Source organism: Balaenoptera acutorostrata, chromosome 11 (genome assembly GCF_949987535.1).
Source record: "Balaenoptera acutorostrata chromosome 11, mBalAcu1.1, whole genome shotgun sequence".
Lineage (NCBI taxonomy): Eukaryota > Metazoa > Chordata > Mammalia > Artiodactyla > Balaenopteridae > Balaenoptera > Balaenoptera acutorostrata.
The window spans coordinates 91,151,550-91,178,682 of NC_080074.1; the positions used below are offsets into that span (position 1 = coordinate 91,151,550).

The following is a 27,133-nucleotide window of genomic DNA, read 5'->3' on the forward strand; positions in this document are numbered from 1 at the left end:
ACCCGTGCTCCTCAACAAGAGAAACCACTGCAATGAGAAACCCATACACCCCAACAAAGAGTAGCCGCCACTCGCCACAACTAGAGAAAGCCCGTGCGCAGCAACAAAGACCCAACGCAGCCAAAAATAAAATAAATAAATCTATTTTTAAAAAAGTAGAAAAATTAGAATACAGGATAAGATGAAAAAAAAGACCGATTATTATGCTACCCTTTTGTTAGCATTTTTGTGAATTTTCTTTTAACCTTTCTCAGACATACACAATGGCAATTTCCAAATATAAACAAAAGTAGCCCACTAGCACCCAAGTTCAGTAGTTATCAATACATGGCCAATTTGTTTTCATCTACAGCATCCATTTTCTATCCCTGTGAGATTATTTGAAAGCAACCACCAGCCATCATATCATTTCATTTATAAATACTTCAGTATGCATTGCTAAAGAAAAGAAATGAAAATGAAAAAAAAATAACAGGCAAATTCTTACTTATTTAAATCATTAATACATATTCTTTTAAAAAATATTAAAATATCTATACATATATGTTTTTGTGGTGGCACCCCGAGGTTTGTGGGATCTTAGTTCCCCGACCTGGGTTAGAACCTGGGGCCCCAGCAGTGAGAGTGCCAAGTCCTAACCACTGGACTGCCAGGGAATTTCTTTTTTTTTTTTTTTTTTGGCCAGGGAATTTCTTAAAAAATATTTTTAACTGTAACGATTTCCCTACACCCCCCTCTTTATTCCCTTGCTACTTATTTGTTGAAGAGAATGGGTCACTTGTTCTGTAGAATTTCTCCGACGCTAGATTTTGTTAATTGAATTCCTGTGGTATTGCTTAGTTTGCTCTTCTGTTTCCTGTATTTCCTATAAACTCCTAGTTGGATATTGAGGCTTGCTGAGATTCACATTTTTTTTTTTTTTTTTTGAAATTTGAGTCTCAGATTTTTTTTTTTTTTTTAATTTTATTTATTTATTTATTTATTTATTTTTGGCTGTGCTGGGTCTTTGGTTCGTGCGAGGGCTTTCTCCAGTTGCGGCAAGTGGGGGCCACTCTTCATCGCGGTGCGGGGACCGCTCTTCATCGCGGTGCGCGGGCCTTTCACTATCGCGGCCCCTCCCGTCGCGGGGCACAGGCTCCAGAAGCGCAGGCTCAGCAGCCGTGGCTCACGGGCCCAGCCGCTCCGCGGCATGTGGGATCCTCCCAGACCAGGGCTCGAACCCGTGTCTCCTGCATTAGCAGGCAGATTCTCAACCACTGCGCCACCAGGGAAGCCCTGAGATTCACATTTGATTTTCCAAACCTCACAAGTATTGCTGGGTACTTTCCACTGCAGCACATCTGGAGGTGTATCACACCTGACTGTCTCTATTTCTGGGAATGCAGTATTGTGATCATGAAATGACCAGGGTATTTAAAAACTATCTTGAAATCTTTCAAAGCATACTCATGACAATTCATAGATGTCAACAGATCTTCTGTTAAAAAAAAAATCACACTTTGCCGTCACCATAATTCTCAGTAGCTCTTTGTTACGCTGAGAATGAGAATATGAAAACATTTAATGTGCAAGCTTCTCCTCAGGGAGGTTCATTTGCCCTCCTCCCTTGCCCCTTTAAGTTTATCCATTCTAGTCTAAAATCTCCATTTACTCATGGCCCTCCCATGCAGAAGCCGGTTTAAAACATAAATAAGTTTAATGGCAGTCTATACATAATGCTTATTCACTATGTAACCCTGGGCAATCTCTCTGTGCTTCAGTTTTCCATTTTTAACATAGTAATAATAGTACCCTTGTCAAAGGGTTATTATGTGGCTTAAGTACATGTAAAAGCACTTATAATGGAATCTGGCACTCAATAAACTGCTCCAGAAATATTCACAGTATTTACTATTATTTCATATATTGGTCCTATTCTGCAGTAGATAAATGCATAAGCCATCTACCAGCCATTCGGGATGAGTGGGGGCCTTTATACTTGTTTTCTGATATCTGAAAGTCCAATTTTAATTAATTAATTAACTAATTAATTATTTTGGTGCCAAAACCCAGGACTGAACTATGAAATCCCAATTTTAGATTTTTGAGTAAAATAATCTAGATTTGATTCCAAGTTTCAGAAAGTACAAATTAATGACCACACAGACAGTGAAGTGGAATAGAAAGTATACAAGCCCTAGAATTAAAAAAGTCCTTGATTTAGGTGTTGACTTTTTCATATTGGCTATGTCACTTGGGCAAGTCATTTAACCTCTATGAACCTGAGTTTCTTCTTCATCTGTGCAGTGGAGGTAATAAAAATGAAAATAAAATGGAGATAATAATTACATCTATTTTGCACAGCATTTGCTTAAGGACCAAACCAGACAATACATGTACAAAATATAGAAATACAAATATATTTTATTGGATGAGCCCCACATTCTCATCTAAGATATGTGCATAGCGTCTGCTTTACCTGGCTCCTTGAATTGTTGGAAAGAATAAAAGCAGCACCTGTTAAGTGGATAAAGCATGAGGATATTTCTCTTACAGTTAGAGATAAGGCCTAATGTAAACTCCCCAAGAGAGGTGACTGTAGCAGATGTTTATGCCCTCTGCCCACCTGATTTCAAGAAACTGTGGTTCAGCTCCACGTGTTCCAGTGTTCGTGGTCAATTAGCTAAGGTGGTTTGGAAATGTGGGTGAATTAAGGACCCTGGGGCAACTCCGACCAAGGAGTGATAGACACCCTGGCCTCTCCGCCTCTCCGCGGAAAATTCGGAAACATTCAGCTCATTTCCTCAGACGGTCCCCTGAGGGTCGCCCACAGTGGCAACCAACTCAGAAGTGAAACCTCTACTGGCTTTTCTCCCTCCCTGTCTCATTTTCCACACTCCCTCCCTCACTTCTGCTTCCTGTAATCGCTCCCAAATAAACTTTCTGAGCCCAGGTCCTCATCCCAGGCTCTGCTTTCAGAAGAAAACCTAAGCAAAGACAGCGACACATTGAAAACTTTCAAGGTATAACTGACTGCTATAAAAATTTTTCTCACTAATCAGGCTTAGGTTAAAAAGAAGTAGAATAAAATTTAAAAAATTAAAACGAAAGAAAGAAAAAAAGAAGTAAAGGCCAGGAGAGCACACAAAGTCATTATATGCTTAAAGCATGTGTGCGTGCGTGCATGTGTGGGGCTTAGGGAGAGGAGATGCTGCATCAAGAATTAAATCAAGGACTTCCCTGGTGGCACAGTGGTTAAGAATCCGCCTGCCAGTGCAGGGGACACGGGTTCAATCTCTGGTCCGGGAAGATCCCACATGCCATGGAGCAACTAAGCCCGTGCGCCACAACTACTGAGCCTGTGCTCTAGAGCCCACGAGCCACAACTACTGAAGCCCACGCGTCTAGAGCCCGTGCTGTGCAACAAGAGAAGCCACTGCAATGAGAAGCCCATGCACTGCAACAAAGAGTAGCCCCCGCTCGCTGCAACTAGAGAAAGCCCACGCACAGCAACGAAGACCCAACGCAGCCATAAATAAGTAAGTAAGTAAATAAATAAATAAATAAATAAATTTATTAAAAAAAAAAAAAGAACTAAGTCAAGGGACTTCCCTGGTGGTGCAGTGGTTAAGGATCCGCCTGCCAATGCAGGGGACACGGGTTTGAGCCCTGGTCCAGGAAGATCCCACATGCCACGGAGCAACTAAGCCCGTGCGCCACAACTACTGAGGCTGCGCTCTAGAGCCCGTGAGCCACAACTACTGAGCCCGCATGCCACAACTACTGAAGCCCGCGCGCCTAGAGCCCATGCTCCGCAGCAAGAGAAGCCACCACAATGAGAAGCCTGCACACCACAACGAAGAGTAGGCCCCACTCGCCACAACTAGAGAAAGCCCGGTGCAGCAACAAAGACCCAACACAGCCAAAAATAAAATAAATTAATTAATTTAAAAAAAAAAGAATTAAATCAAACACAAAGGGAACACTGCTTTACATGTTTACCTTGTGTTAGTCCTAGTTTTAATACCTTAGTGGCCGACCAGGTGAGGAGAAGATGTTCTCAGAATCAAAGCTTTGATCTACGGAGGCCTTAATGTTATACCTCATATGTTGTATCTTTTATAACTCAAGGCTTGGAATTGAACCAATGCCCCAAATCAACTGTGAAAGAATCAGAGGAATCCTTTGGGATTCTGCTGGCATAAATGTAGTTCAAATTCACGTCTAATCAACATCCATTGAGTGCCAACCATATGTCCAGTATGTTGTTATAAACGCATCAATTATAGCCTTAAGCTACAAAAATGAGTATGTTTACATAAAGGCACAAATAACATACTTTGTATTCTATGCATTAAAACATGTCTTAGAAGAACATATTGAGGGTTTGTAATGACCACTGAATAATGCTGAAGGCAAAGAAAAAAAACCCCAGGAAAGTGATCATATGGGATAACAACCAGAGAATGAGATACTCAAACATGATTAATTTCTTTGAACATATTCTGATAAAACTTCCATCAGGACTGGAGTTACCTTGGGATGGAGCAAATTCTAAGCCTACGGATCAGATTTAAGTTATGAAACCTATTTGGTAAAGGAAGAAGTAACAGTTTAATGGAACATTGTACATCCCTAGAACTTTCCATAACAGACATGAAATCATGAAATAGTTTCTAACTTAATTTTGATTTGACTCAGGTTGTCACAGGGATACTGAGCTTTTCATTAGCTTGGAACTGACAGCTTAACCCCTCTTCCCCTTTCTTATCTCATAATCCGCATCCTCTATTTCAGTCAGCCAGTCAGTTCTATTTTTTGCTTCTCCAAACATATCCTGCACATTCTCATCTCTGGGCTATGGTTCAGAGTGTTTTGTCCTGTGTGGACTTCCTCTTTCTTCCAAATCTTACCCATCACTGACGAACTAAATGACTTCTCGCTTGCAGACAGCATTTTAGGTTCATATAGTTTCTTTATGATGATATTATAAAAAGCCACGTAGATCTAAGTCTTCAGGACTATGGTTAGAAGACCTGCATTTGACCTCTGGGCATTGCATTTATTTGCTTTGTAATGTTGGGTAAGTCATTCAGTTCAATCATTCATCACATTTTTTTTGGGGGGGGGCTGCGTTGGGTCTTTGTTGCTGTGTGTGGGCTTTAGTTGTGGTGAGCGGGGGCTACTCTTCATTGCGGTGCGCGGGCTTCTCATTGCGGTGGCTTCTCTTGTTGCAGAGCACGGGCTCTAGGCGCACAGGCTTTAGTAGCTGCAGGATGCAGGCTCAGTAGTTGTGGTACATGGGATTAGTTGCTCCCTGGCATGTGGGATCTTCCCGGACCAGGGATAGAATCCGTGTCCCCTGCATTGGCAGGCGAATTCTTAACCACTGTGCCAACAGGGAAGTCCCAATAATAGTATTTTTTAAAAAAAGAATAAGTATATTTAATATAAGGTACTTAAGAGGCACAAAAACCAAGTTCTGATTTATATAAAACCATGGTATATTCCTTTAAAAACAGTTCATGTTTGGAATGTGAATTTAGTGTTTAGAATTAAAGCCATGTTGAGATTCTGGTAGCTTCACAGCTTGGAAAGACCTCTCTTAGTTAAGCTATACTGTCTGTGGACTTTCTTAAAAGGTAGCTGCCCCCTAAACAGCCCACTGAAGGTACAGACAAGGGTGTGTTAGCAGTTTTCTGTAACAGGTGGTTTTTCCCCTTTCAAAGGGCTGCTTGGGCAGGTGCTCTTACTGTCTTTAGAAATGATGACATCATAGGATCTAAAGTAGACTGTTTAAACTCATAAAACACTCAATTTATATACTCTAAGTAAGACTTTTAGATTTGGTAATCCCAAGAGACTCTTTATTAAGTAACTCGACTATGGGTTAAAAGATTCTGCTAATTATATTTCTCACTCAAAACTATCATCTAAACTTAGATCACACTGCAGCTATAAAATGGTAATGCTGACTGCTTCTTAAAAGCATTTCACAGGAGCCTGTAATTGAAATGGGTGGTTAAATGAATCCAATTACTACCTTCCAAAAATTATTATAATAAAACATTTATTTTCTTAACACAATAAATTTTAACATTTTTAAGAACTTTTCATTTTCATAATATATAACCAGGTGTATTTATCTTCTCTGTAAAACTTCTTCACAAAGAACAAAAGCCCCACTAATTAAAAAAACAAAAAGACCACCCTTTGTTTTTGTTATTATTAACTAATAATAACAAATTAAATTTTTGTTATAATAAAGAAAAATCCTAGAGAAAGCCCAATTAAATAGAGATATAAATAAATAGGAAAAAAGAAAAAAAAAAAGAACTACATAACATTCCAGTGACTCTTACTAGGACAGAAAATCTGCTACTTACAGCAGTGGCTCGAGAGAGTTCTCGACACGTGCTAAGCAGTCCATTTTGTAAATCGTCCCTCTGTAACACCACGGTCTGAATGGCTGCTGGGTTATCTGCATTCATTTCTATCTCTTGGCTGGCTGACAGCAAAGCTTGCTCAAGCGTGTACTATTATAATAAAAATGATTACACTTAATATTCTGCATCATCAAATTAATTCTTTTTTACTTTAGTTATCAGTGTCCTGATAATAATGATATAAAGTAACATCAATTGTAGATAATAAACATAATTGTCCTACTTTCTCCTTGTGGAGTTGCTGAAGTTTCTCTTCCAGAGCATGTACCACTTTATCTTGCTCACATAATCGGCTTAACTTGACCTAGGTTACAAGAGAAGACGTCTTTTGTTAGCAATTTTTAAGTTTCCCTGTAATTGGATTTAGGCATAATAAAAAAACACATTTAAAACAGCCATGGAATAGCTAATTAGGTCAGTCTTTATTTCAATCAGTAAAATAAAAACTAAAATATAGCTTATAAAGATAGAATGCTTAAAAAATGCATATAGAGTAAAAAAGCATTTTCAACCATACTATTTAACCTGCATAATTCAAAAGATTCTTAGTAATCAGGCAGTCTCATATGACTTTAATGAACCATTTTAATGTGGTTGAGATATTTTCTCTACAAACTGCTGGATAGGTTAAGTAACTTATGCAGTCCTTAATTAAAACACAGACTGGATTCTGTTTTTATATTTTTAAAATTATGTTCTTATGTTCTTCAGAAAAATCGCTTCTAACTACAATACAAATAAAAACACTGCTAATGGAGAAAAATCACTTTCAATAGTTTTAATGTTTTAAATTCTTGGTAATACCCCAATTTTTTAAATTATAAAAATATGAGCGGGTACTTTAATAAAATTTCAATCCCGCAATAAACCAGTTCACTGCATGTCTGAAAATAAAAACCCTGGACAAACTGTAACTATGTCCCAAACGTTACTGCATAATGATAAGACAGCAAGAAATTTGAAATTCCACTTTCTTTGCCATTTATCTACTAAAGTAACCACCTTATCTTTGTTAGACAACACAACTCAAGCTACATCAGATGGAATACAATTGAAATGAGAAGGAGGTACAATTCAGTGGAATAAAACCAAGGGAAAGGAGGGAAGAATGAGATATAAATAGGGACGTCAGTGATGTAAAATATGATTAAGAACAATAACAAAGGATGCAGTGACAGAATTTCTAGAGGCCAATACTTTCTCTAGATGACAATTTTACTTTGTCTCCAATCCTGCATAATTTTATATCAGAAATAGTCTTTGCTTTCATTTAAGTGATTCTAAATTATGGTCAACTGCTAACTATGGCGTGGGGTGGGCAGGGAATAAATCAGGAAGTGAGGATTTAATTGGCTTAAAAGAAGAAAATGTTACTTATTTGATGTCATTTTGGACGGCAGGAGAGGAAGAGGAAATTTTTTGTCATGCTTAGTTCCAGTGTTTTGCCAGAGAATATGACAGAGCATTGATAATATATCGCATGCTAATACGTACATCAATATCTACTTCTTCAGGTCTGTATTTGTACAATGTGCCTCTACATTCATCCTGTGACAGCTATAAGGGAAAATGTCATAGAGCAACTTTAAAAATAATTTTAAAAATACACATTTAATTAGCTTATAGTTAATATTTTAGATTTATACAACAGTAACAAAAATGGGTTTTTAATGATTCTTATATTTTTAGAAGTTTAATTCAAACACAGATCATTACAAAAATAGAAAATTATTTAACAGTGATACAATATGCAAGATACATAAGAATGATGTTAACTTAGGCTTGTCAAACAAAATAATAAGCTGGCCAAACAAAATTATACAGCACCTTACATTTTCCATTTGCGAGACACACATTATTTTAATGAAAAATTGACAAATACAATCGTAGCAACTGAGTTGAATCAAATTTTGAATCAGGCATATTTCAACAGTCAAAACCATACCTTCACGGTATACACATAATCACACAACTGTGTATGTGTACACTCAGATGCCAACACATCTTAGTACAGTTTTATTAACAAAACCTATAACACATTGTATACATATACATAATATATAAACACACATACACAATATAGACTTATCTTGTTCCTCTGTCTTAAGAACTAAAAGATAATGGAGGAAAAGGATGGGTTTAATTGAAAAGAGGTAAAGCACTCAAAAATCTCTTAAAACTGAAAGCCTACATTATAAACTATGGACAGTCAAATTGCATAAAAAGTTGGTAAGTGTTTGCTGACATCATGTGCTTCATTATATTGTAGTGAATTATTATTCAGTGTATTTAAACATCCTTTTTTCAGCTTCTTCCAAATATCTTTTGGTCAGGCAAATCTCATTTCTGATGGTGCTTACCAAGATTTCAAAAGCCATCCCAGTCAGTTATACCCCAGGTCACATCATAGCGCCTCTGCAGGCAAAACTGCACTATCTCTCTTGTCTTTTAACTTTATATTGACTGCTAGACAGTAACAAAAACATAGTAGGAAAATGTAATTGGGGCTCACTGCATGTTTACTAAATGGTACACTTTTTCTCAAAGTGGGGATAGGAGTAATGTATCCCAACTACATTCTAGATTGGAAAATTAAATTTCGTATATACATATACAAATGCACAAGAATGTAAAAGTTACAACTATATACGACCTGTCTGTAAAAAACTGCTTGACATTTACATCTCAAGAGGCATAATTTAAACAGTAGATAATTTTAAGTGGATCTAGGAATGTGGGAATCAGGAGATTAAAAATGTAAGCATTCCAAACATACAATAATAAATCCTGGATTTCCATGTTTCACTTCAAGACACTGCTTTCACGTACCTCATGCAAATGATTCTGTGACTACTTAGGGGTATACACAGTGATTATTAAGCCACAAAACTTTCATAGAAGTGAACATCACATGAAAAATGAATTTAATGACAAAAGTCAGAATATTTGTGCACTATTTTAAAATAAAGACCACTGAATATGTCCTGAGAAGTGTCAATTGTCATTCTACATTAAAGCACCCAGATCCAAGAAAATAATTTATACTTCCAGTTGAAAAAAGGAAGTAATGAAAAATAAGTTTTAAAATGCTTAGATCCAGAATAAAAAATGTGAGATAATGCTAAAATTAGTATTTCTCATTTTTTAAGAAATAAAAGATGTAAAGTTTTAGCTACTAAATATCTACATATACTTTGCTTATTTAATATTTAAAGTTAAACGCCAAACAGCTTTACTAAACCATGGAATGCATAATTTGAACATAACTAGTGGCTAGTGCTATATCTAGATTAAAATATGCTTTGTACCCTATATCCCAGGGTCAAAAGAAAAAAAGACAAGTATTTTAAAATGGAAACTTAGTAATTTGTAAGAAATATTTAGGGTAATGGTATAATATTTTTATTTAGGGAATCTTACTGCATATTCATTTTCATATCAGTTGGCATATTATAAAAAAGAAAGATGTGTACTGTGTACTTATAATTTTAGAGTGGTATCTCCTTAAAGCCACAGAAATAATATTACACATATAAATTAGATTTATTTTGTTGTACCTATATTTTCGGGACCAATGAAAATTTATTTAAACCTTTTATCAACTTATTCAAGAAAGATAATTAAATATCAACTAATAAAAATCTTAAAATAATCAACCTTCCACTATATTGAATACATTTCTTTTGCCTGTCAGAAGGAAAGCATAAGAAAACAAGATTATTCTTTAAATAATTAACTTTTAAGCATGGCCTATTTCCCATTACTGATAATAATTACTGAGGTTTTTCTTAAGAAAAGATGAATATAATTTATTTATTTTTTAAAAAATTTTATTTTTTGGCCATGCCGCATGGCTTGCGGGATCTTAGTTCCCCGACCAGCAACTGAACCCGGGCCATGGCAGTGAAAGCGCAGAGTCCTAACCACTGGACCGCCAGGGAATTCCTGAATATAATTTATTAAAAAAATTTCCATCTAGAATTGAAGTTTACTATTTTGTCCTCAATATGAAAATTCTACTAATAAGAAAAATGTAATTTCATGAATATTCTGATTAACTCAAGTTCTGCATGAAATAATGTTTCATGGCAATACTTTTTAGCATTTTTCAAACTCATCTTTAGCAAAAAAGCTCTGAGGTTGAATACCTTTGTTTGAGGTACCTCAGCAACACTAGAAAAGTAAGTGAAAGGGGGCTACGTGGTAATTATATAAGCTTGAGCAGTGCTCAAGCTTCAATCTGAGAAGCGTATTATACAGACTTTACTGACTATATATGTATTATATAATATTTAGAAAGTCAGAACTTTTTCATAGTAAGGTATCTTATAATCTTTTTAAAAACTGGTTTGGCATTAAGTTAAAACAAAATCACTTTTGCCAATTAAAATTCAACTTTCTATAGTATCCCTTTTTAAGTATGTGAAATATATATATGTGTATATATATTTTAAAAGCATATGAATATATATACAAAACACAAAAAAAAGACTTTTGGGGAAATATTTGATAAAATTAGACTTTAATTTCTATGAAAACTCAAAAATGCTTGTTGGACTGTATGTATTTGCTAATTAGTCTGTAACCTTTAAAGCAATTATTTATCATGTGATTAATTTCACTGATATTAAGTATGTTACAAAAATTCTGGTACAAAATTGTACTCGTGAAAGGTGGTAGAATGATTAATAAACGCAGAGGAGCTTTTCAACTTGAAGCTCACTTAGCATTTGTTTTGATTCAGTTTTAGGTCCTTTTTTTTGACTAATTTTAAGAAAATTACTGGGACTTCCCTGGTGGTCCAGCGGTTAAGACTCCATGCTTCCACTGTACGGTGTGGGTTCGATCCCTAGTCGGGGAACTAGATCCTGTATGTTGTGTGGTACAGCCAAAAAATTAAAAAAAAAAAAAAATTACTGCCTAGGTAATTCCTCAGGTGTCCTCCTTCTTCTAGGAAGATGCAAACACAGAGGTTCTCCTGAGAGAAAACCTGAATGGCTATGATTCAGAAAAACTGGTCATAAAACACTATATTGCCACTTTATTTTCAGCTAAATTTCAGGAACCTATTAACACAGCATTGCAATGCAATGTCAGAAAAGCAAACCATCAGGTGTACAATATAAACTTTCACAAAGATTTTCTTTGAATAGTAACATGATAATGGAAATCTGGAGAAAAAAATATGTAATTTCAATTTATAGAAGTTTATATTAACAGAGTTTAAGAAATACGTCTGTCACTTTTATCTACCAATGATGCTCTGCCATAATTAAGTACTTTACTACTGGCTGATTAAAGAAAAGTATCATCTAAAAACTCCCTAGATTTGATAGCACTGACAGTCAATATCGATTACCGGGCTGCCCATGTCAAACCCAGGCATGGCTGCTGCTGTTACACATTCAGATCTTCCTGTTCTATAGAATATCAGGTTTTTTTCTTTCAAGTATCAATATGAGGAAATATATTTATATGAATCTATTACTCTTTCGGTATTCAAGGTTACTGATGCTATATAAGACCAGTCTCAGATACCTCCATATTTTTGACAGACTCCAGTAAGAACTTTTAGTGCAACTGAGTGATTTCAATCAGCAATGACTTCTGCACCATCAACCTTGATTACCGATCAATACAAAAAAAGAAAAACCAAACCAAATGGAACAGAAAATCCCAGCTCTCATTCTTACTGGAAATATACAAAATGTGAAAAATGAAACCATAACCTATTAAAACAGAAGGCCTTTGATCTCACATCAATCGGCATCATATAAAATTATAAGCTGACAGCTTCAGACACTGAAAAAGGTATCAATTCCAGAACAAGTGCTAAGGTTGTCAGTGTGGCTTTTTAGAATGAAGTGTCAAGGTTCTAAAATCTAGTGACTTTAATAAGAGTGGTAAGATTCCATTTTCTTTTGAAAAGAAAGGCTGTTTAACTTTAAATATTTAGTACTTTATCTCCTTATTGCTAATTAAAAACTATGCTCAGAAATAAGCCACCCATCCACCAACTGTTTCAGTCTCCCAGTTTACAAGGCCCATGATGCAGACCCTCAAGGCGCCCGATGCAAACCAGAGGCCTTTAAAGACAGTGCGAGCTCAAGGTGCTTCTTTTTACCAGGTGCTTTTACATATTTTAATCAAAATATATATTCATTTTTCATGTTAGTTAATTTTCTCCCTCTGTATGATTTTTAAAATATTGTAACAGGTCGTAGGCCACAGTAATTTGAGGGGGTTGAAGTGGAAGAAGCTGATGTTGCGAAACACACAGCTAAGAACATTTAGACCATGAAATACAAAAAAACTGGATAGGAATGTATAACATGACTTCTTTTGCAGATCTGCAGATTACCAAGGTCCTAAATTAAAGCCAGCCAACTCCATGGCACATGGAGTTTTTGAGTTAGGGAAAAGAATGGGGTAAGATACGATGATCATGATGACTACTACGTAAGAGGGAAAAGAATACAGGGAGAAGATACTCCCAGTATGGTAAGAAATGGCTATCTTTAGTTTTTACCATACCACAGTACAGAAACAACCTTTAAAAAACTCCCATACAAATATAATCTATTCCTAAAACATTGGGGTGGGGTGGGGTAGGGAGGCGGCCCCTGAAAGGAAAAAAAAAATTTTTTTTTTAAGTTTTCCCTAAAAATCAGTTATGCTTTTAGAGTTAATCAAAATTAATGGCAAGTTAGTAAAAATTTTGCCAGTGTACTGCAGACCTCCAAGTACGTATCAATCAAATACTCTGCACAAAAACTTCAGGAAAGTGGCACACTTAATATTCAACAGCAAAATGTTCAGCAAAGCCATGCTAAGAACTGCAGCATCTTGAAAAGCACGGATGAATTGTGTTTTTTCCAAAAAGACAGAAACAAAAAAATGGAATAAGAAAAAGACTAATGTTATGAGTAACTCTGAGGATAAACCAAAACTGTCACTGAGGGATTTTGCAGATGATAAAGCAGTATCATTCACTGTCCAAGACCTTACTTGCTGGTACAGTTGGGGTCTTAGCGCCGAGTTCTCAATCATTGTGTGAACCATGGTGATAATAGGTTCATTTTCTTTCATCTATTTCAAATCAGGAGGAGCATACAGCAAACATCAGTTTACAGCATAGCTAGATTTGAAAGACGACACTGTAAATATAGCCTCTACTTTAATATCTTCCTAATAGTGCAGTTGTTTACATATTATCCCAAGGTTGCATAGAATCAACTTAATATAAACCATTTCAAACAAGTATTAAATGCTGTAAAATACTTCCAAGGTTATAAAAAAGCTTACTAATTGCAATAAAGGTTTTACTTTATAAACATAACCAATATTGTCAATTAATGAATATTCCTATATATACTAGAATAGATAATAAAAGCATCAAGATTCAAGGAATAAACTAAAGGGCGACAACCTATAAACTTAAAAGGAAAAAAATGGCATGACTTAATCAATTACTTATATAGTTAAAAAAAAAGCTTAAAATGATATTCAGTTCTTTATAAGGTTATTCAGAAAAATTTTAGTTCTCTACAAATAATATATCCTGTCACTTAGACAATCACACATTTTATTAATCTTGATAGACATTTATATATACTCTATTTTGGATTTTCTCAAAGTATAGCACTGTATGTAGAATGATTTCAAAGACATGCAAACTAAAATTTATTCAGCAAAGACTCAGTGAATCTCCCTAGCTCCTTAAAACGCTGAAACCATGTTTCACATTTCCAGCTATATTGTACTTAATTACTGCCTCTAGAAAAATATTTATTTTAGCAGGCTCTGGACTCAAGAATTAAAGCATTCAAAAGACAATTTTATATATATACATGGTAAAAGGCCAACAAAGTTTGTACCATTTATAAGCAGACAAGTCTGTTTGTAATTGCAATTTATAACACTTAGTTTATATAATTTTCATCCCCCATATTATAGAATATAAGCATTTCCATCATGGTTAACAAATGCTACTTTACTGATTTAGCTAAATCTGCAACAAAAATTTACTAATATTAAGATTAAATGCATAAATAAAAATTAAATCTTGAAAACTGTATACCTAGATAATTTTATTTTCAGTCTAGTTACCATTGTTTCATGTCAGTAATACCTGTTTTGGTTGTTAAATAAGAAACCTCCTGTGACTGGTTTAATCTACTTTTAAAAAGTTTTATTCAAGGTAAGTAATTTGTTTTTAAATCTACACATTTACTTATTAGTTAAACTCAAACTTCTATACATCAGTTAAATCTACTCATCGGTTCAACTCAAACTTCTTTTTTTCCCCAATGTTATCCAATAAGGGACCAAGGCATTTATAGGTGACATCTCATTCATGCACACAGGTAATAAGAACTATGTTGATATGCAGTACAGGAAAAAATTTTACAGTGTTGGAAAGTAACATAAAGAGACAACTATAGATATAAATTTTTCTTTAGCAGAAAAAAAATGTTTATTACAGAAATTTAAGACCTCTTTATATTTTACAGTTTATGTTTTAAAGGAACGCTGGTTGTTTTATCTTAGCCAAATGTTGATCTTGGAACAGTGTAACTGCCTTTGGTTTTGGCTCAATCATTTGACTGCATTGATATACTTTTTGTATAATACAGGTAGCTTAAGTCTCTCTTCATTTTTAGTATTATTTAATTTTGATTTTCAAAGCAATCTCATCTACACTTGCTACTTTTCAATAGCATGCCATGAAAATTAGACAGAAGAGTACTTGACTCAGAGGTTGGGGGATTGGGGGGAGGCGGTAGAGGGGCTGGGGTTTGAAAGAAGGTCAGGAGCATATGAATATTTAAGAAATAATGCAGGTCAGTCAGAGAGTATCCAAATGTAAAAGTCACTCAAGGTCAAACTGAAACTGCCTTGGAGTCTCGGAAATCTGGCATTACAAAGAGGCCACTGTCAAAGGGCTAGGTCTGCCAATATGGCGGCTCCCACCTTTAAGTGGAGCAGATCAATGATTGATCTGGTGGTACAGGTCAATGACTAGTGTTCAGCCTCTAGGCCTGAGGAATTTACTTGAAATGTATTTATAAAGGGAGAAGAGACAGTATGATTTCTGCAGAAGGGTAATCAAGCCTGATTTATTTAGTGGAATACTTTGAGAGGGTAAATATGTATGTTATAAAGGGAAGCCACGTTTGTGATTTAAAAATGACTGTTTAATTTACCTGTCAAAGATCATTAAATATTAAGTCACTGAGAAGGATCTTGCAAGAAGACACTGACTTAGGAACAGAAAAACTAAAAAAATACTAAGAGTAAAAATAACATTAAAAAAAAGATTAAATTTTAAAAATTGAAGTATAGTCAGTTTACAGTATTATATTATTTTCAGGTGTGCAATGGTGATTCAGTATTTTTATAGATTTTACCCGATTTAAAGTTATTATAAAATATTAGCTATATTCCTTATGCTGTACAATATATCCATGTAGGTTATTTACTTTATACATAGTAGTTTGTACCTCTTAATCCCCTACCTCTATCTTGCCCCTCCCCACTCCTGTCTTCCCACTGGTGGCCACTAGTTTGTTCTCTACATCCATGAGACTGTTTCTGTTTTGTTATATTCATTCGTTTGTTTTATTTTTTAGATTCCACATAGAAGTGATAACATGGAGTATCTGTCTTTCTCTGTCTAACAAAAAATAACATTTAAAGTGTACAGAGTGTCTCAGAGATCATTTCTGGAATTGACTGTTTTTCATTATGAAAAATTTCAAAGGTATATATCAAATCCTAGAATATTAAAATTAGAAGGCATCTTTGGAAAGTGACAATTTAGTACAGCAAAGAAATGAAAAATGTCAGCAGTAATTATTTTAAATTGTGGGACCGGATCATTATTTTTTTCTTTCTCTATACTTCTCTACATTTCCCAAATTTTTTCCACTGAATAGATACTGCTTTTCTAATTAAAAAAAAAAAGTTATTAGAGAGTCAAGGATAAAAATATATAAATACCAAATAAACTAGATTAATGGAACAACTATATCCTCTGGCAAACACCCCTTGGTGACACAAAGAGGCTAAGAAAAAATTTTAGCACATGTGTTTGTATCATGTTCAAAGCTGTTGGAGTCCTTTAGTGCAGCGAGGCCCTGACCTAGAGAACTGTTCTCACAACCTTTATTCTGCCGTATGAGTCTTTATCCACATCAGAAATTGACTGAAGAAATGTTAACTAACTAAAAAAAGTAAGCTGCCCCAATGCATTTGTAAATACCTATGACTATCTTATTAATATCTTTTTTCCTTTTTATTACTGGCTACTTCAGAAATCAAAGTTCAAGCTTATTTCAACCAGTGGTTCTTAACCCAGAATCACTTGAGGAACTTAGAACAGAGACCCTGATTCTCAGACAATTATAATGCACAACTTGAAAATCTCTGATGTAGACAATACCATTAAAACATGAAGGTGACAGGCTGGTCTAAAGATTCCTTTTGGCAGAAGTAACTACAATGTTCTTTCTCAAGGTGTTGAAGTAAGTCAAGTGTAATTTGATAACAGTGAATGTTCTTCAGCTTACATACTCCTTGGGAATCTCATTTTACTCAAGTTGGAGAGATGGGATAAGTCTATCTGCAGACAGAAGCAGCAGAACTATTTCAGAATTCCTCTGGGCACCACACTCACCTGACCAAGGGCTGTTAGGATGACTGGGCTTGTAAGAAAAATCTGCACAGGGGAGTGGTCCTGTATGTGGTGGCACTCTCCTTGCACGTGACATGCAACAGCTGAGGCCAGCTAAATACAGTACTCACGATCCCACACAATGGGAGTTCGGTCCACATTAAACAATTTCAATGATCTGCCTGAAATTTTGACTCTTCCCAGATTTACTGAATTGGAAATACTAGATCTGCTTTCTCTCCAAATAGATCCTAGAAATAGGCTAGTGATTTCTTTCACTAAATCACGTCTGAAATATCTCTATCTAGTTAGCTAGCTAGCTAGCTATCTTATTGAAGTATAGTTGATTTGCAATGTTGTGTTAGTTTCTGCTGTTTAGCAAAGTGATTCAGTTATACATATACATTCTTTTTATGTTCTATTCCATTATGGTTTATCACAGGATATTGAATATAGTTGCCTGTGCTGTACAGTAGGACCTTGTTGCTTATCCATCCTATATATAAGAGTTTGCATCTGCTAACCCTAAACTCCCAATCCATCCCTCTCCCACCCTCCTCCCCCTTGGCAATCACAAGTCTGTTCTCTATGTCTGTGAGTCTGTTTGTTTCGTAGACAGGTTCATTTGTTTCATGAAATATCTGTATTTTAAAACTTAGAAACTGATCATCTCTGTAATTTACACTGAAACAGCACATTCTATCTGGCTTTTGCTACGTAAACTTTATACAACAGCTTTTGAATTAAAGCAGTAAAATATGACTCGCCCCTCCCCCCTGCCAAATACGTAAAGCTCTATGAGCACCTTAGAATTCCATGCTCAAGTTCTTAAAAAAAAGGACTATCCAGCAATTCTCTTCTGGTTTGAATACTATAAGAATCCTAGGCAGCATTAAGGCACTGCTGCTAATAGCTAATGTATTTTTGTTTTAAGGAATCAGAGCAAGAGAAAGACTAATTAGTACTTGGGGGATGTTTAATAATTTACTTGAAAATGAGTTAAATGCTTTGCTTCCTGCTTTAATTCCTTCTTTGAACTAAACGGTAATACAGGTTTAGTTTCCAATTAATTGCTAAATTATAAAGCTATTATAAAAGGTCCACTATTCTATAATAATAAAAATGAAAATGTATGAATTGGGGATGACACTATTTTCATAACTAACTTCAGCAATAAATAAGAAAACCTAAGTGGAAATATCTTGGAAATACACTTAGGCAATGCCAATATATTTCTGTTTACAACAAAAACACATATTTTTACTTGAAATTTGTAAGTCCAAATGTTTACAAAAACCACCTAGAAAATGAGATACTTAACTCTAGCCTCTTTCTGAGGTTTGAGGTACGTTGGGCTAGTATGAATACAGAGCATCCTTTGATGTTACTGTTAGAAATATCTTGATTTAAAAACCCATCACCAAAACTTATTCAACACAATTCTATGCAACTGCACCATAGTTGGTAGGATCTTGAGCGGAACTTCCCAACTGACACCTGCAAGCTGGGAAAGGGTTCCAGGTGTCTGGAGTTGGGGACCACCTCAGTCCTCGGAGGGCCTAACATGCTCCCAACAGCACGGCCTCAAGTTTCTGTCAAGGTGAGCACATCTACTGTCACTTTTCTATGCGGGCCATATAGGAAAAAGGTTAGAAAGCACTAAGACAGTGTTTTATGTTTCAAAAACACCCCAGACATCTCCTCTTTCTTTGGCATTCAAACCTGACTGAGGAGAAAAAATAAATCACCTGTTTTCAAAACAGGCAGGGTTGAGTGGGCTCTGGCAATTCTCACTGGGGGCTGGGGGGGCAGACAGCCTTGAGAATTGTACTTTGTTTTTGTCTTTCCAAAGATCCGTTGGTAGGTCTGACAGGAAATCAGGCTTGAGAACAATGGTCCTACCCTGGCACTAATTTAAGTCATTGAGGACCAATTCAACCATCACCAATAAGGAATTCTTCAAGGTCTTGATGAGTTGGTACTAAATGTTGGTCAGGATACCTGTGCAACTATCAAAAGATGAAAAATTTCAAACTAACGATCTAAACACAAGTATATTGCATGTAGACTAAAATAGTCTTGTCTTTGTATGAAATACAGCATTAAGAGACTTAACCCCCTTAAAAAATCAACTGAATCGCCTTATTAATAATATTAGTAGACTCAGCAGAATCACGGGGTGGAGGGCCGGGGTATCATTACGAATCCAATTTCCAGTTGCCAGTTGTTCTATTATCCTAGCAACTTCTAATATCCGTTTCAAGGTCTCTATCTCTACAGAAATTGGACCAGCCAGGAATGCAGAAGGAACAGGATATTGTAAGTCATGAGATAAATGCTCCAGAATAATTTTTAGGGGGAGGGGCGGGAAGGAGAAAGACTGGCAGTGAGCAAAGCCAGGACAATCATTCATATAATTTACCCTTGGGAAGATTAATTTCCCAACCGCCCTTTAGGTATAAGAAGTGGTTAAGTAGTGGCTTAATTGCCATTTATTTGTTTGGCCGCACGGCATGCGGGATCCTAGTTCCCCGACCAGGGATCAAAGCCGAGCCTCCTGCAGTGGAAGCGCAGAGTCCTAACCACTGGACCGCCAGGGAAGTCCCTTAACTGCTCTTTGAAAAGTTTACATAATGATTCATCTAGAATAGCACTGTCCAATAGAACTTTCTATGATGATGGAAATGTTCTCCATTAGTGTTGTCCAACATGCCACACCAATGACTCCTCAGCCCCTGAAATGTGGCCAGTGTGACGGAGAAAATGAATCTTATTTTTATAAAAGTGTAACTAACTTCAGTAGCCACATATGGCTACTGGCTATTATACTGGATTGCAAGTCTAGAAATTCTAGACCAGTAAAGTTAAGTATAATTTCCCCCTAGATTTGGATCTCATTCCCGTAAGGGAAAACATCTGCTCAAGCTCTGTCTAGTAAACGAGTTTCCTCGAGTCTGAATTCTGCGAGTCTGAGCTTCCTCCCTCTTTTGGGGGCGGGGGCAAGAAGTCTGGATGATTTCTATCCACCCTACAGAGCTTTTGTCCTTCACTGATAACCCATTTCTGTGCTGTCACTTTCCATTTAAATGGAAAATGGATTTTTCCTGAGTTCTTAAAGACATCTTAGAAAAAGAATTTTTAAGTTGGGAATCTGTCTTAACAATAGCCAAAAACCCTGATAGCCTAATCACTGAAGAATCCATCTCTCAAGAATGTCCTCCTGTGTCTAGATCAATAAACTTTTAAGATGTGTGGCAAAAATAAAAGGCTAAAGAATTTGACATGCCCAGGGTGAAGCTGAGGAATGCAGGGGCCTTTGTAAACAGGCCATTTGGATAATGACAATGTAAATGCCTTCCACTCTCATTCCAGGCACTTCTGAAAGTCCGAGAACCTGAGATTGAAGGGTATGACTACCTATAGAAACCAGGCATTGTTTAACAGGAAGCAGGAAAATCTGAAGTGACTTTTTAAATAGAAGAATGTAAATAAGTCTCTTTATAGCCGATGGGGCAAAGTATGGAGGTCTATTTCTTTGGCAATTTTAAAGCGATCAGAACAAACTCTTCTATGCTATATATGGTTTCTAAAGGTAAAACTTTGGGAAAGTATTACTATTATATGTATTCAGAAAAATCAATGGTACTTTAAATGATGTAGCTAGACCATACAACATATCCTCTTTTTCTTCAAGGGAGAAAGACAGATTAAAAACAAAGAAAGAAAAAGAAAAAACAAATTGCGACACTAACACAGAAGTCAAATGTATCTGACATTTCCTTAAAAGAAAAGAAGGAAAAAAAAAAAAAGAGCATTTCTAGACTGACTGATGCTGTAAGTACTGGCTTTAGGAATAAGGTCCATTTATTGAGAAATATGAAAATACCCCTAATCCAGCAGAACAAAAGGAGGGCAAGCTCTACACACAAACTTATTTAAATTGCTGAATTTTTTAAAGCCACCATTTTGAGGTATATACCTGTGGTATATTTTGAAGTAAACTTTTAAGGTCTAGGCTAATGTCTTTCCAAATAATTTACATATATAATTTATTTACCGTGAGTTTCATCCTTTTTCACCTACGAGTCTCAAGAATTTTTAAAAAAATTAAAATCCTTTTGGCTACGGGATACATTTTATAGATCTGATTTTTACTTCAGTGGCTTAAATCTGTTTTCCTTGATTAATGACTGTTTTTTTTTTTTAAACAATTGCTCCTTTAACTTTAAGTAATGTATTATCTGATGCTACCATCTTTATTCCTGGCATCCACAGGCAACTGAAAATATTAAAAAAGCTCAAAATCCATTTTGTAAAAATGCTTTATTGTGGAAATAAATAAATATTGTGTTTGAAATGGTCATATATTTCTCTTCTTTGCAAGCATTTTGTAAAACGATACCATAAAACAATACTATTTTAAAGGGACAAAACATTCCCAAAGTGAAAATCTTACATCTCTGTTAGCTAAAAAAAAGTATTTGTTCTGGCCAATGGGTAAATCTACTAGAAAAATATATTTGAGCTTTAAATCAAAAGTAAAATATCTTCTAGGTACAGGATCTGGGTTTTATTAATAGCAATTGTATTCTTACTGAGTTAAAATTGGCACTGAGTAGCAGAATTCGTACCATTAATTCAAAGATTTATCAGCTTATGTTTTAACTACATAATCACATCCTTAGGTTGATCCCAGAAATGACTTTGGCATTTATGCTCAACTTTATTTCCTTCCTGAGCTTTGAAAATCATTTACAATTCTACTTTGCAAGCTCTAACATCCTGCCTGACACTGAGCTCCACAAATCTCAGCTGAATGAACTTTCTGAAAAAATACATTAAAATAAGACAGGAGCAAACAAAAGCCACAATAATTGGCTTATAAAAATATCTGCTTTTGTAAATAAACTGTGGAACTGTGTAAGTATTATGCATTTTAGGAGGGGTGGGGAAATTTTGTTTTCATTTTCCTATCTTGTTAGATAGAAGAATAGCCAGTTATATAACCAAGAGCTGATATTCTTCAGGTAACAAAGATCAGCAACCTGAAATAGAACTATTCTATAAGTACAAGAACAACTCTTGATTTTGAAGGAAGAATAGATTTTTTAAAAAAAAAAAGAAAGAAAATTCATTAATACAAGGTATTCATCCTAGCTTTGTGATTTTGGACAAGTCATTCAACGTGACTGGGGATAAAAGTAACTGGCCACATGCTGCAGAGGCAAGTATTAGAAGCAGATGGGACACGGTATATAACAGCACTTTGAAAACTGTGAAGTGATACTTAAGCTATTAGGATGGACAGACGCTGGGCAGGTGCACATTGTAGAGAATGGGGGTGCTTCTGTAGTATCTGAGAAACGATGAGGTGCTGGCTGGAGAAAAGGGTTTATGGGGGAGGAAGTGTTTCACAGGTTGGTAGGGGGTGGTGGTGATGAAATGAGGGCTTGAGTGACAAACGAAAAAGAGACTTTATTTTGTAGGCAACCGGGAGTTTGAAGTTTCCTGAGTTAGTTGAAAGACAATGTGGCAGGCGCTTTGAGTACTGCCAGGATTTGTTGACTAAATGGTAACAAGGAGCTAGTACGTGGAAGGTGTTTTGGTGGCTTCTGTGATCCTGACTAAACACCATGCAGATATTATGTATCAGCTAAAGTAAAATCTGTTCAGATGGTTCTATAGAATCGCATGATTTTCCTGTTTTCAGTAAAAGTGCTTTGAAAGTACTTCTAACTCCAGTTTCAAGGTATTGTTCGCTTTAACATGAGTTGGTGTTGGGCACATGAAATATTAGGAGAACGTAATACAACTCCAGGAGGCTGAATGACTTAATTCTGCCATTTTCATAAATTTGTAGAATCTGCACACTCAGAGTGGTGGAACAGCAGGCAGGGTACCAAGGACCATCACACTGGGGGTCCTTCCAGGTAGCCTGCCGGTTGTTTTGCTTTTCATCCACCAGGCTGTGAGAGGCTGTCCGAGCCACAGATGGAGGAGACTTTCCTCTTTTCCCACTTTATGTTCTAGGTCTAAGCAAACAGCTAAAGAAAGGTCCTAATCCTTCTCAAAGTCCATCAATCTCTTCCCCAAGGATGATGTGTTCAATAAATGTCTGTTACATCAATGGGGTTAAAGGTGACCAATATTTTGAACCACTTCTGCTTTCAGTTTTTTGGTCGGGGAATTGAGGGATCAGATAACAACCTTAATTTTGGACACGCTGGAGATGTACTGAAGGCAGAACTTCCAAATGGAGATCTCCGTGAGCAACTATAACTACGTAACAGAAACTGCAGAGAAGTGTTTTAGATGCCTTTTGTGCCCCTCTCCACATCTTCGGTTTCAGGTCTTGCTGGGTGTATGGGAACCCACTGGGTGCTCATGTATGCATAACCTCAGTGTGCTAGAGAGTTAGTCTCAAGGGACAACCCTTGGTCAGTGGAAGACGGGAGTGAGTACTCTTCTCTAGTTCAGCTGGGTTTCTATTTGTTTGTCAACAAGTATCAGATGAGGCCCCAGTTGCCTATGGCAGTTGATAGTATATAGTCTCACTCTCTGTACTCCTGTACCTTGGAATCACTTCCTAAAGTAAACTTCCTGCAAACAAGCCCACATCCAGGAAGCCCACATCACAGGCTCTGCTTTCTGGGAGAAACCCAGGGGCTAGAGATGAAAAGTAACAAAGAGACAACTAGTAAAATAATGAGTAGATGAATGTTCAGATGAGAGAACACCAAGAAACAGGGCACTTCCCCAGTTAGGGTTGAGAGGGGTGAAAACAGTTATCAAGAAGGGCCAGGTGGGGCTTCCCTGGCGGCGCAGTGGTTGAGAGTCTGCCTGCCAATGCAGGGCACACGGGTTCGAGCCCTGGTCTGGGAGGATCCCACATGCCGTGGAGCGACTGGGCCCGTGAGCCACAACTACTGAGCCTGCGCGTCTGGAGCCTGTGCTCCGCAACAAGAGAGGCCCGCGCATCGCGATGAAGAGTGGCCCCCACTTGCCGCAACTAGAGGAAGCCCTTGCACAGAAACGAACACCCAACACAGCCATTAATAAATAAATAAAAAAAAAAAAAAAAGAAGGGCCAGGTGAATCACTGGTAAGAAACAGGAGAACCATGATAATAATGGGTAAGCATCTGATAGGCCGAGAGATCAGAGTATTGACACACGTGTATTAAATCTTTCCACTTTCTAAATTCTAATCTACCCACTGTCCATTTATTTATATTCTGCCATTATGATGTCATGTCCTGATTAAGAATTTTCTCAGTGTCATCTCCCTCTCCCACTTCTATGATCAAATATGCAGAGGAAGGGAGAGACAGAAAGAGAAAAAAGGAGGAATGGTGTGTGAGAGACAGAGAGAGAGAGACAGGAATGATCTGAATAGCATGGCAAAAGAAAATACAGATATTCTACACTAGGTAACTAGTTTGGGTTAGTAAGTGTTAAATAATATTCTTTCAGTTTTCCAGTTTCCTTAGTTTGCTTTTTTTCAAATGCCTTTTCTATATCCCCTAGAAACATTACCTCCTGTAGCTCTCAGTCATCCCTAAAAATAGAAGCTCTAGGACCCCTTCAAATATTAGAGAAAATGGGATCTTGCTTAATAGCTCAATAGAATGAGGTTGCTGAATGGACAACAATGAAAGCCATCAAGAATCTTTTCAATCATCTTGTTAGCATTTCTTCCCTTATAGGGAAGCTGTCTTTCATGAACACAAAGAACAAAAGGTAAGAAAGTACTGAGATTTTTTACCTTGAATGGTTTCAGTACCAATTACATACACCCAGTTAACTGTTCCTTTTTGCATTTCCCTTGGCGTAAGTATGTTTAAAAGTGGCCAGAGTTCCTGTTTTTACATTGTGGTTTCTTGAAAGGATACAGAAAGCATGCTGATGAGCAATGTCCACAGCAACCAGTAATATTAATAGAATATCAGACTTCTTCCAAAAGTCACTAGTAGTTTTAGCGCACGGCTCATAAAATATTAATCTTTATAAAAGAATTACATTATAAAACCTGAATGCTACTACAAAACTTTTGCAAATCAGAAACTTCAGCTTACTCTTGAAGATGTTTTAGAGGTTAGTATGATCAAAAATGACTCTCATCCTCCTCACAAGCGTTTGCTCATACTATAAAAAAATGTGCTGATTAAAGAAGGATTGAGCTATTGACTTGCTAACCTTCAACATTTTCATGCAAGAAGAACACCACAGGTATGCTTGAGCTGTATTTTTCCTTTCTTGTACTATGGCAAACTGGTTTGTTATGAGAAACTTCCAGCTTTTCCATGAAAATTTGAGGATAAGGTCCTTTAGCCATCTGGTGTTAAAGAATATACCATTTGATGCTAAATTCAGAAATGACTTAGGTATGTTCCATGCTGAGGGGGACGGGGAAGACAGCTCCAGCTGGGTAGGGGCAAATGAATTTCATAAAATTATCGTAGCAGAGTCATATTCTTTTCACAAAGAACTTTTGGCAATCCCCAACACAGGTGTGACCGACTGAGGGATGTCCCTTCCTTTCCCGTTCTCATGCAGCTGTTTCTGATGCAGTTAACTACAGTGACGCTTGAAGGGACAGGGGTAAAGGCAGAAAGTCATAATTTTAAGGGCCATTTGTGAAAGCACATTCGATGTTACCATTTTATGTTTAAAAAATGAAAAAATATCTGCTGCAGTACCAGCACAAGCAAAGCTCACAAGTGTAGGAGTCAAACTCCATTTATTGTATCAGGTTTTCTGTAACGGGGAGGCTGGCTACTGGACTGTTTAATCATACTGGTGGCTGGGGGGAGGGGGGGGAGGAGGAGGGGGAGGAGGAGGAGGAGGGGGGAGGAGGAGGAGGGGGGAGGAGGAGGAGGGGGGAGGAGGAGGAGGGGGGAGGAGGAGGAGGGGGGAGGAGGAGGAGGAGGGGGAGGAGGAGGGAAGAGGGAGAGGAGGGCTGGCATATGCTCAAGATTACCCACCAGGGGGCAGCGTGCTTGCAAAAGGCCTGTGAAGGGCTGCTGCAAGTCCCTGGATCCTTCTGTCCATCCCTACCTACATATTTCTTCATCTCAGTTCTTAAGCATCTCATTTTCTGTTACCATGGCCTACATGGAAAGCTGGCAGAAATTCCCCCATAACTGCTCTTCAATCACTAACAGAAAAAGAAAGAAAAAGCAAGTGAGGAAGAAAGAAACAAATGGAGGGAAGAAGATGGATGAAGGGATGGGAACATGGCCTAATCTCCCCAATCCTATTAATCCTCCCTTTACGACTGATCGAAGAAGCTCCAGCCCCTGCTCCACCTCTTCATCCACAGAGGGCTTGCCTAGTTCCCTCTCCTCAGCCCCTGCTCTAGTTTCTACGATCCCAGCTTCATTCCTTTGCTCAGTACAACCAGTCCTGGTCCAGACTACAGGAGCCGAGAACTAGACACCGGAGGAAATCCTCGTAAGGGACAAGAGTAAGAAAATGAAGTCCCTGCTCGCCATGTTAGACCTGCTGAAGTGGATATATATGCCCCAGCTGAACAGCAGGCGGTTGATAACAATCAGCTTCTATGGGGACCTGTTCCGCCGGCTTCAAACAGACGATTTGCACGTGGCTCCACGAAATATTAGGAACTCCTAGTCATCAAATACGTGTTCAGCAGGGTCATATAGCTCTAAAACTCATGCTCAATCTGCCCTGTTCTGAGAAAACAAGAAAATATATCAAGACAGTCTCTTTTCCCTCACCGTCAAAGAACGGCAAGAGGACACTCCATGCTTCAGGAGGAGATGCCCTTACAACTGCTGATAATCTCGAATTTGCTCCAACTTCCTGGCAAGTACAGGGTCACTGCAAGATTGCACTTATGGCCTTTCCCCCCTCTCCTATATTCTGGTAGTAGAGGAATGAACGAGGGAAGAGACAATGTCAAATCCATTCCAGAGGTATACTGTAGGATGAAATTTCCAAGTTTCACTTAAACGTTACCCAAAAGCTTCTCTAACGTTCAGTGATGACTGAGCTAAATGAGAAGAAAATGA

At 37.1% G+C, this 27,133-nt stretch overlaps 1 protein-coding gene across 9 annotated transcripts in view; it reads right to left on the reverse strand.

The window, feature by feature from the left end:
* Positions 1–27,133, reverse strand: part of PLEKHA5 (pleckstrin homology domain containing A5) — a 237,308-nt gene that overhangs the window by 28,387 nt on the left and 181,788 nt on the right. For 3 of the 9 annotated variants that reach the window (XM_057556470.1, XM_057556469.1, XM_057556472.1), the window contains 4 exons: positions 13,434–13,514; positions 7,920–7,982; positions 6,649–6,729; positions 6,366–6,515 (listed from right to left, as the gene is read on the reverse strand). In XM_057556470.1, coding sequence (XP_057412453.1) covers positions 6,366–6,515; positions 6,649–6,729; positions 7,920–7,982; positions 13,434–13,514 — 375 coding nt within the window. Of the gene's footprint in view, positions 1–6,365; positions 6,516–6,648; positions 6,730–7,919; positions 7,983–8,499; positions 8,536–13,433; positions 13,564–27,133 lie in introns of those variants that run through there. The other 6 variants (XM_057556474.1, XM_057556471.1, XM_057556473.1 and 3 more) reach the window with 4 other exon arrangements.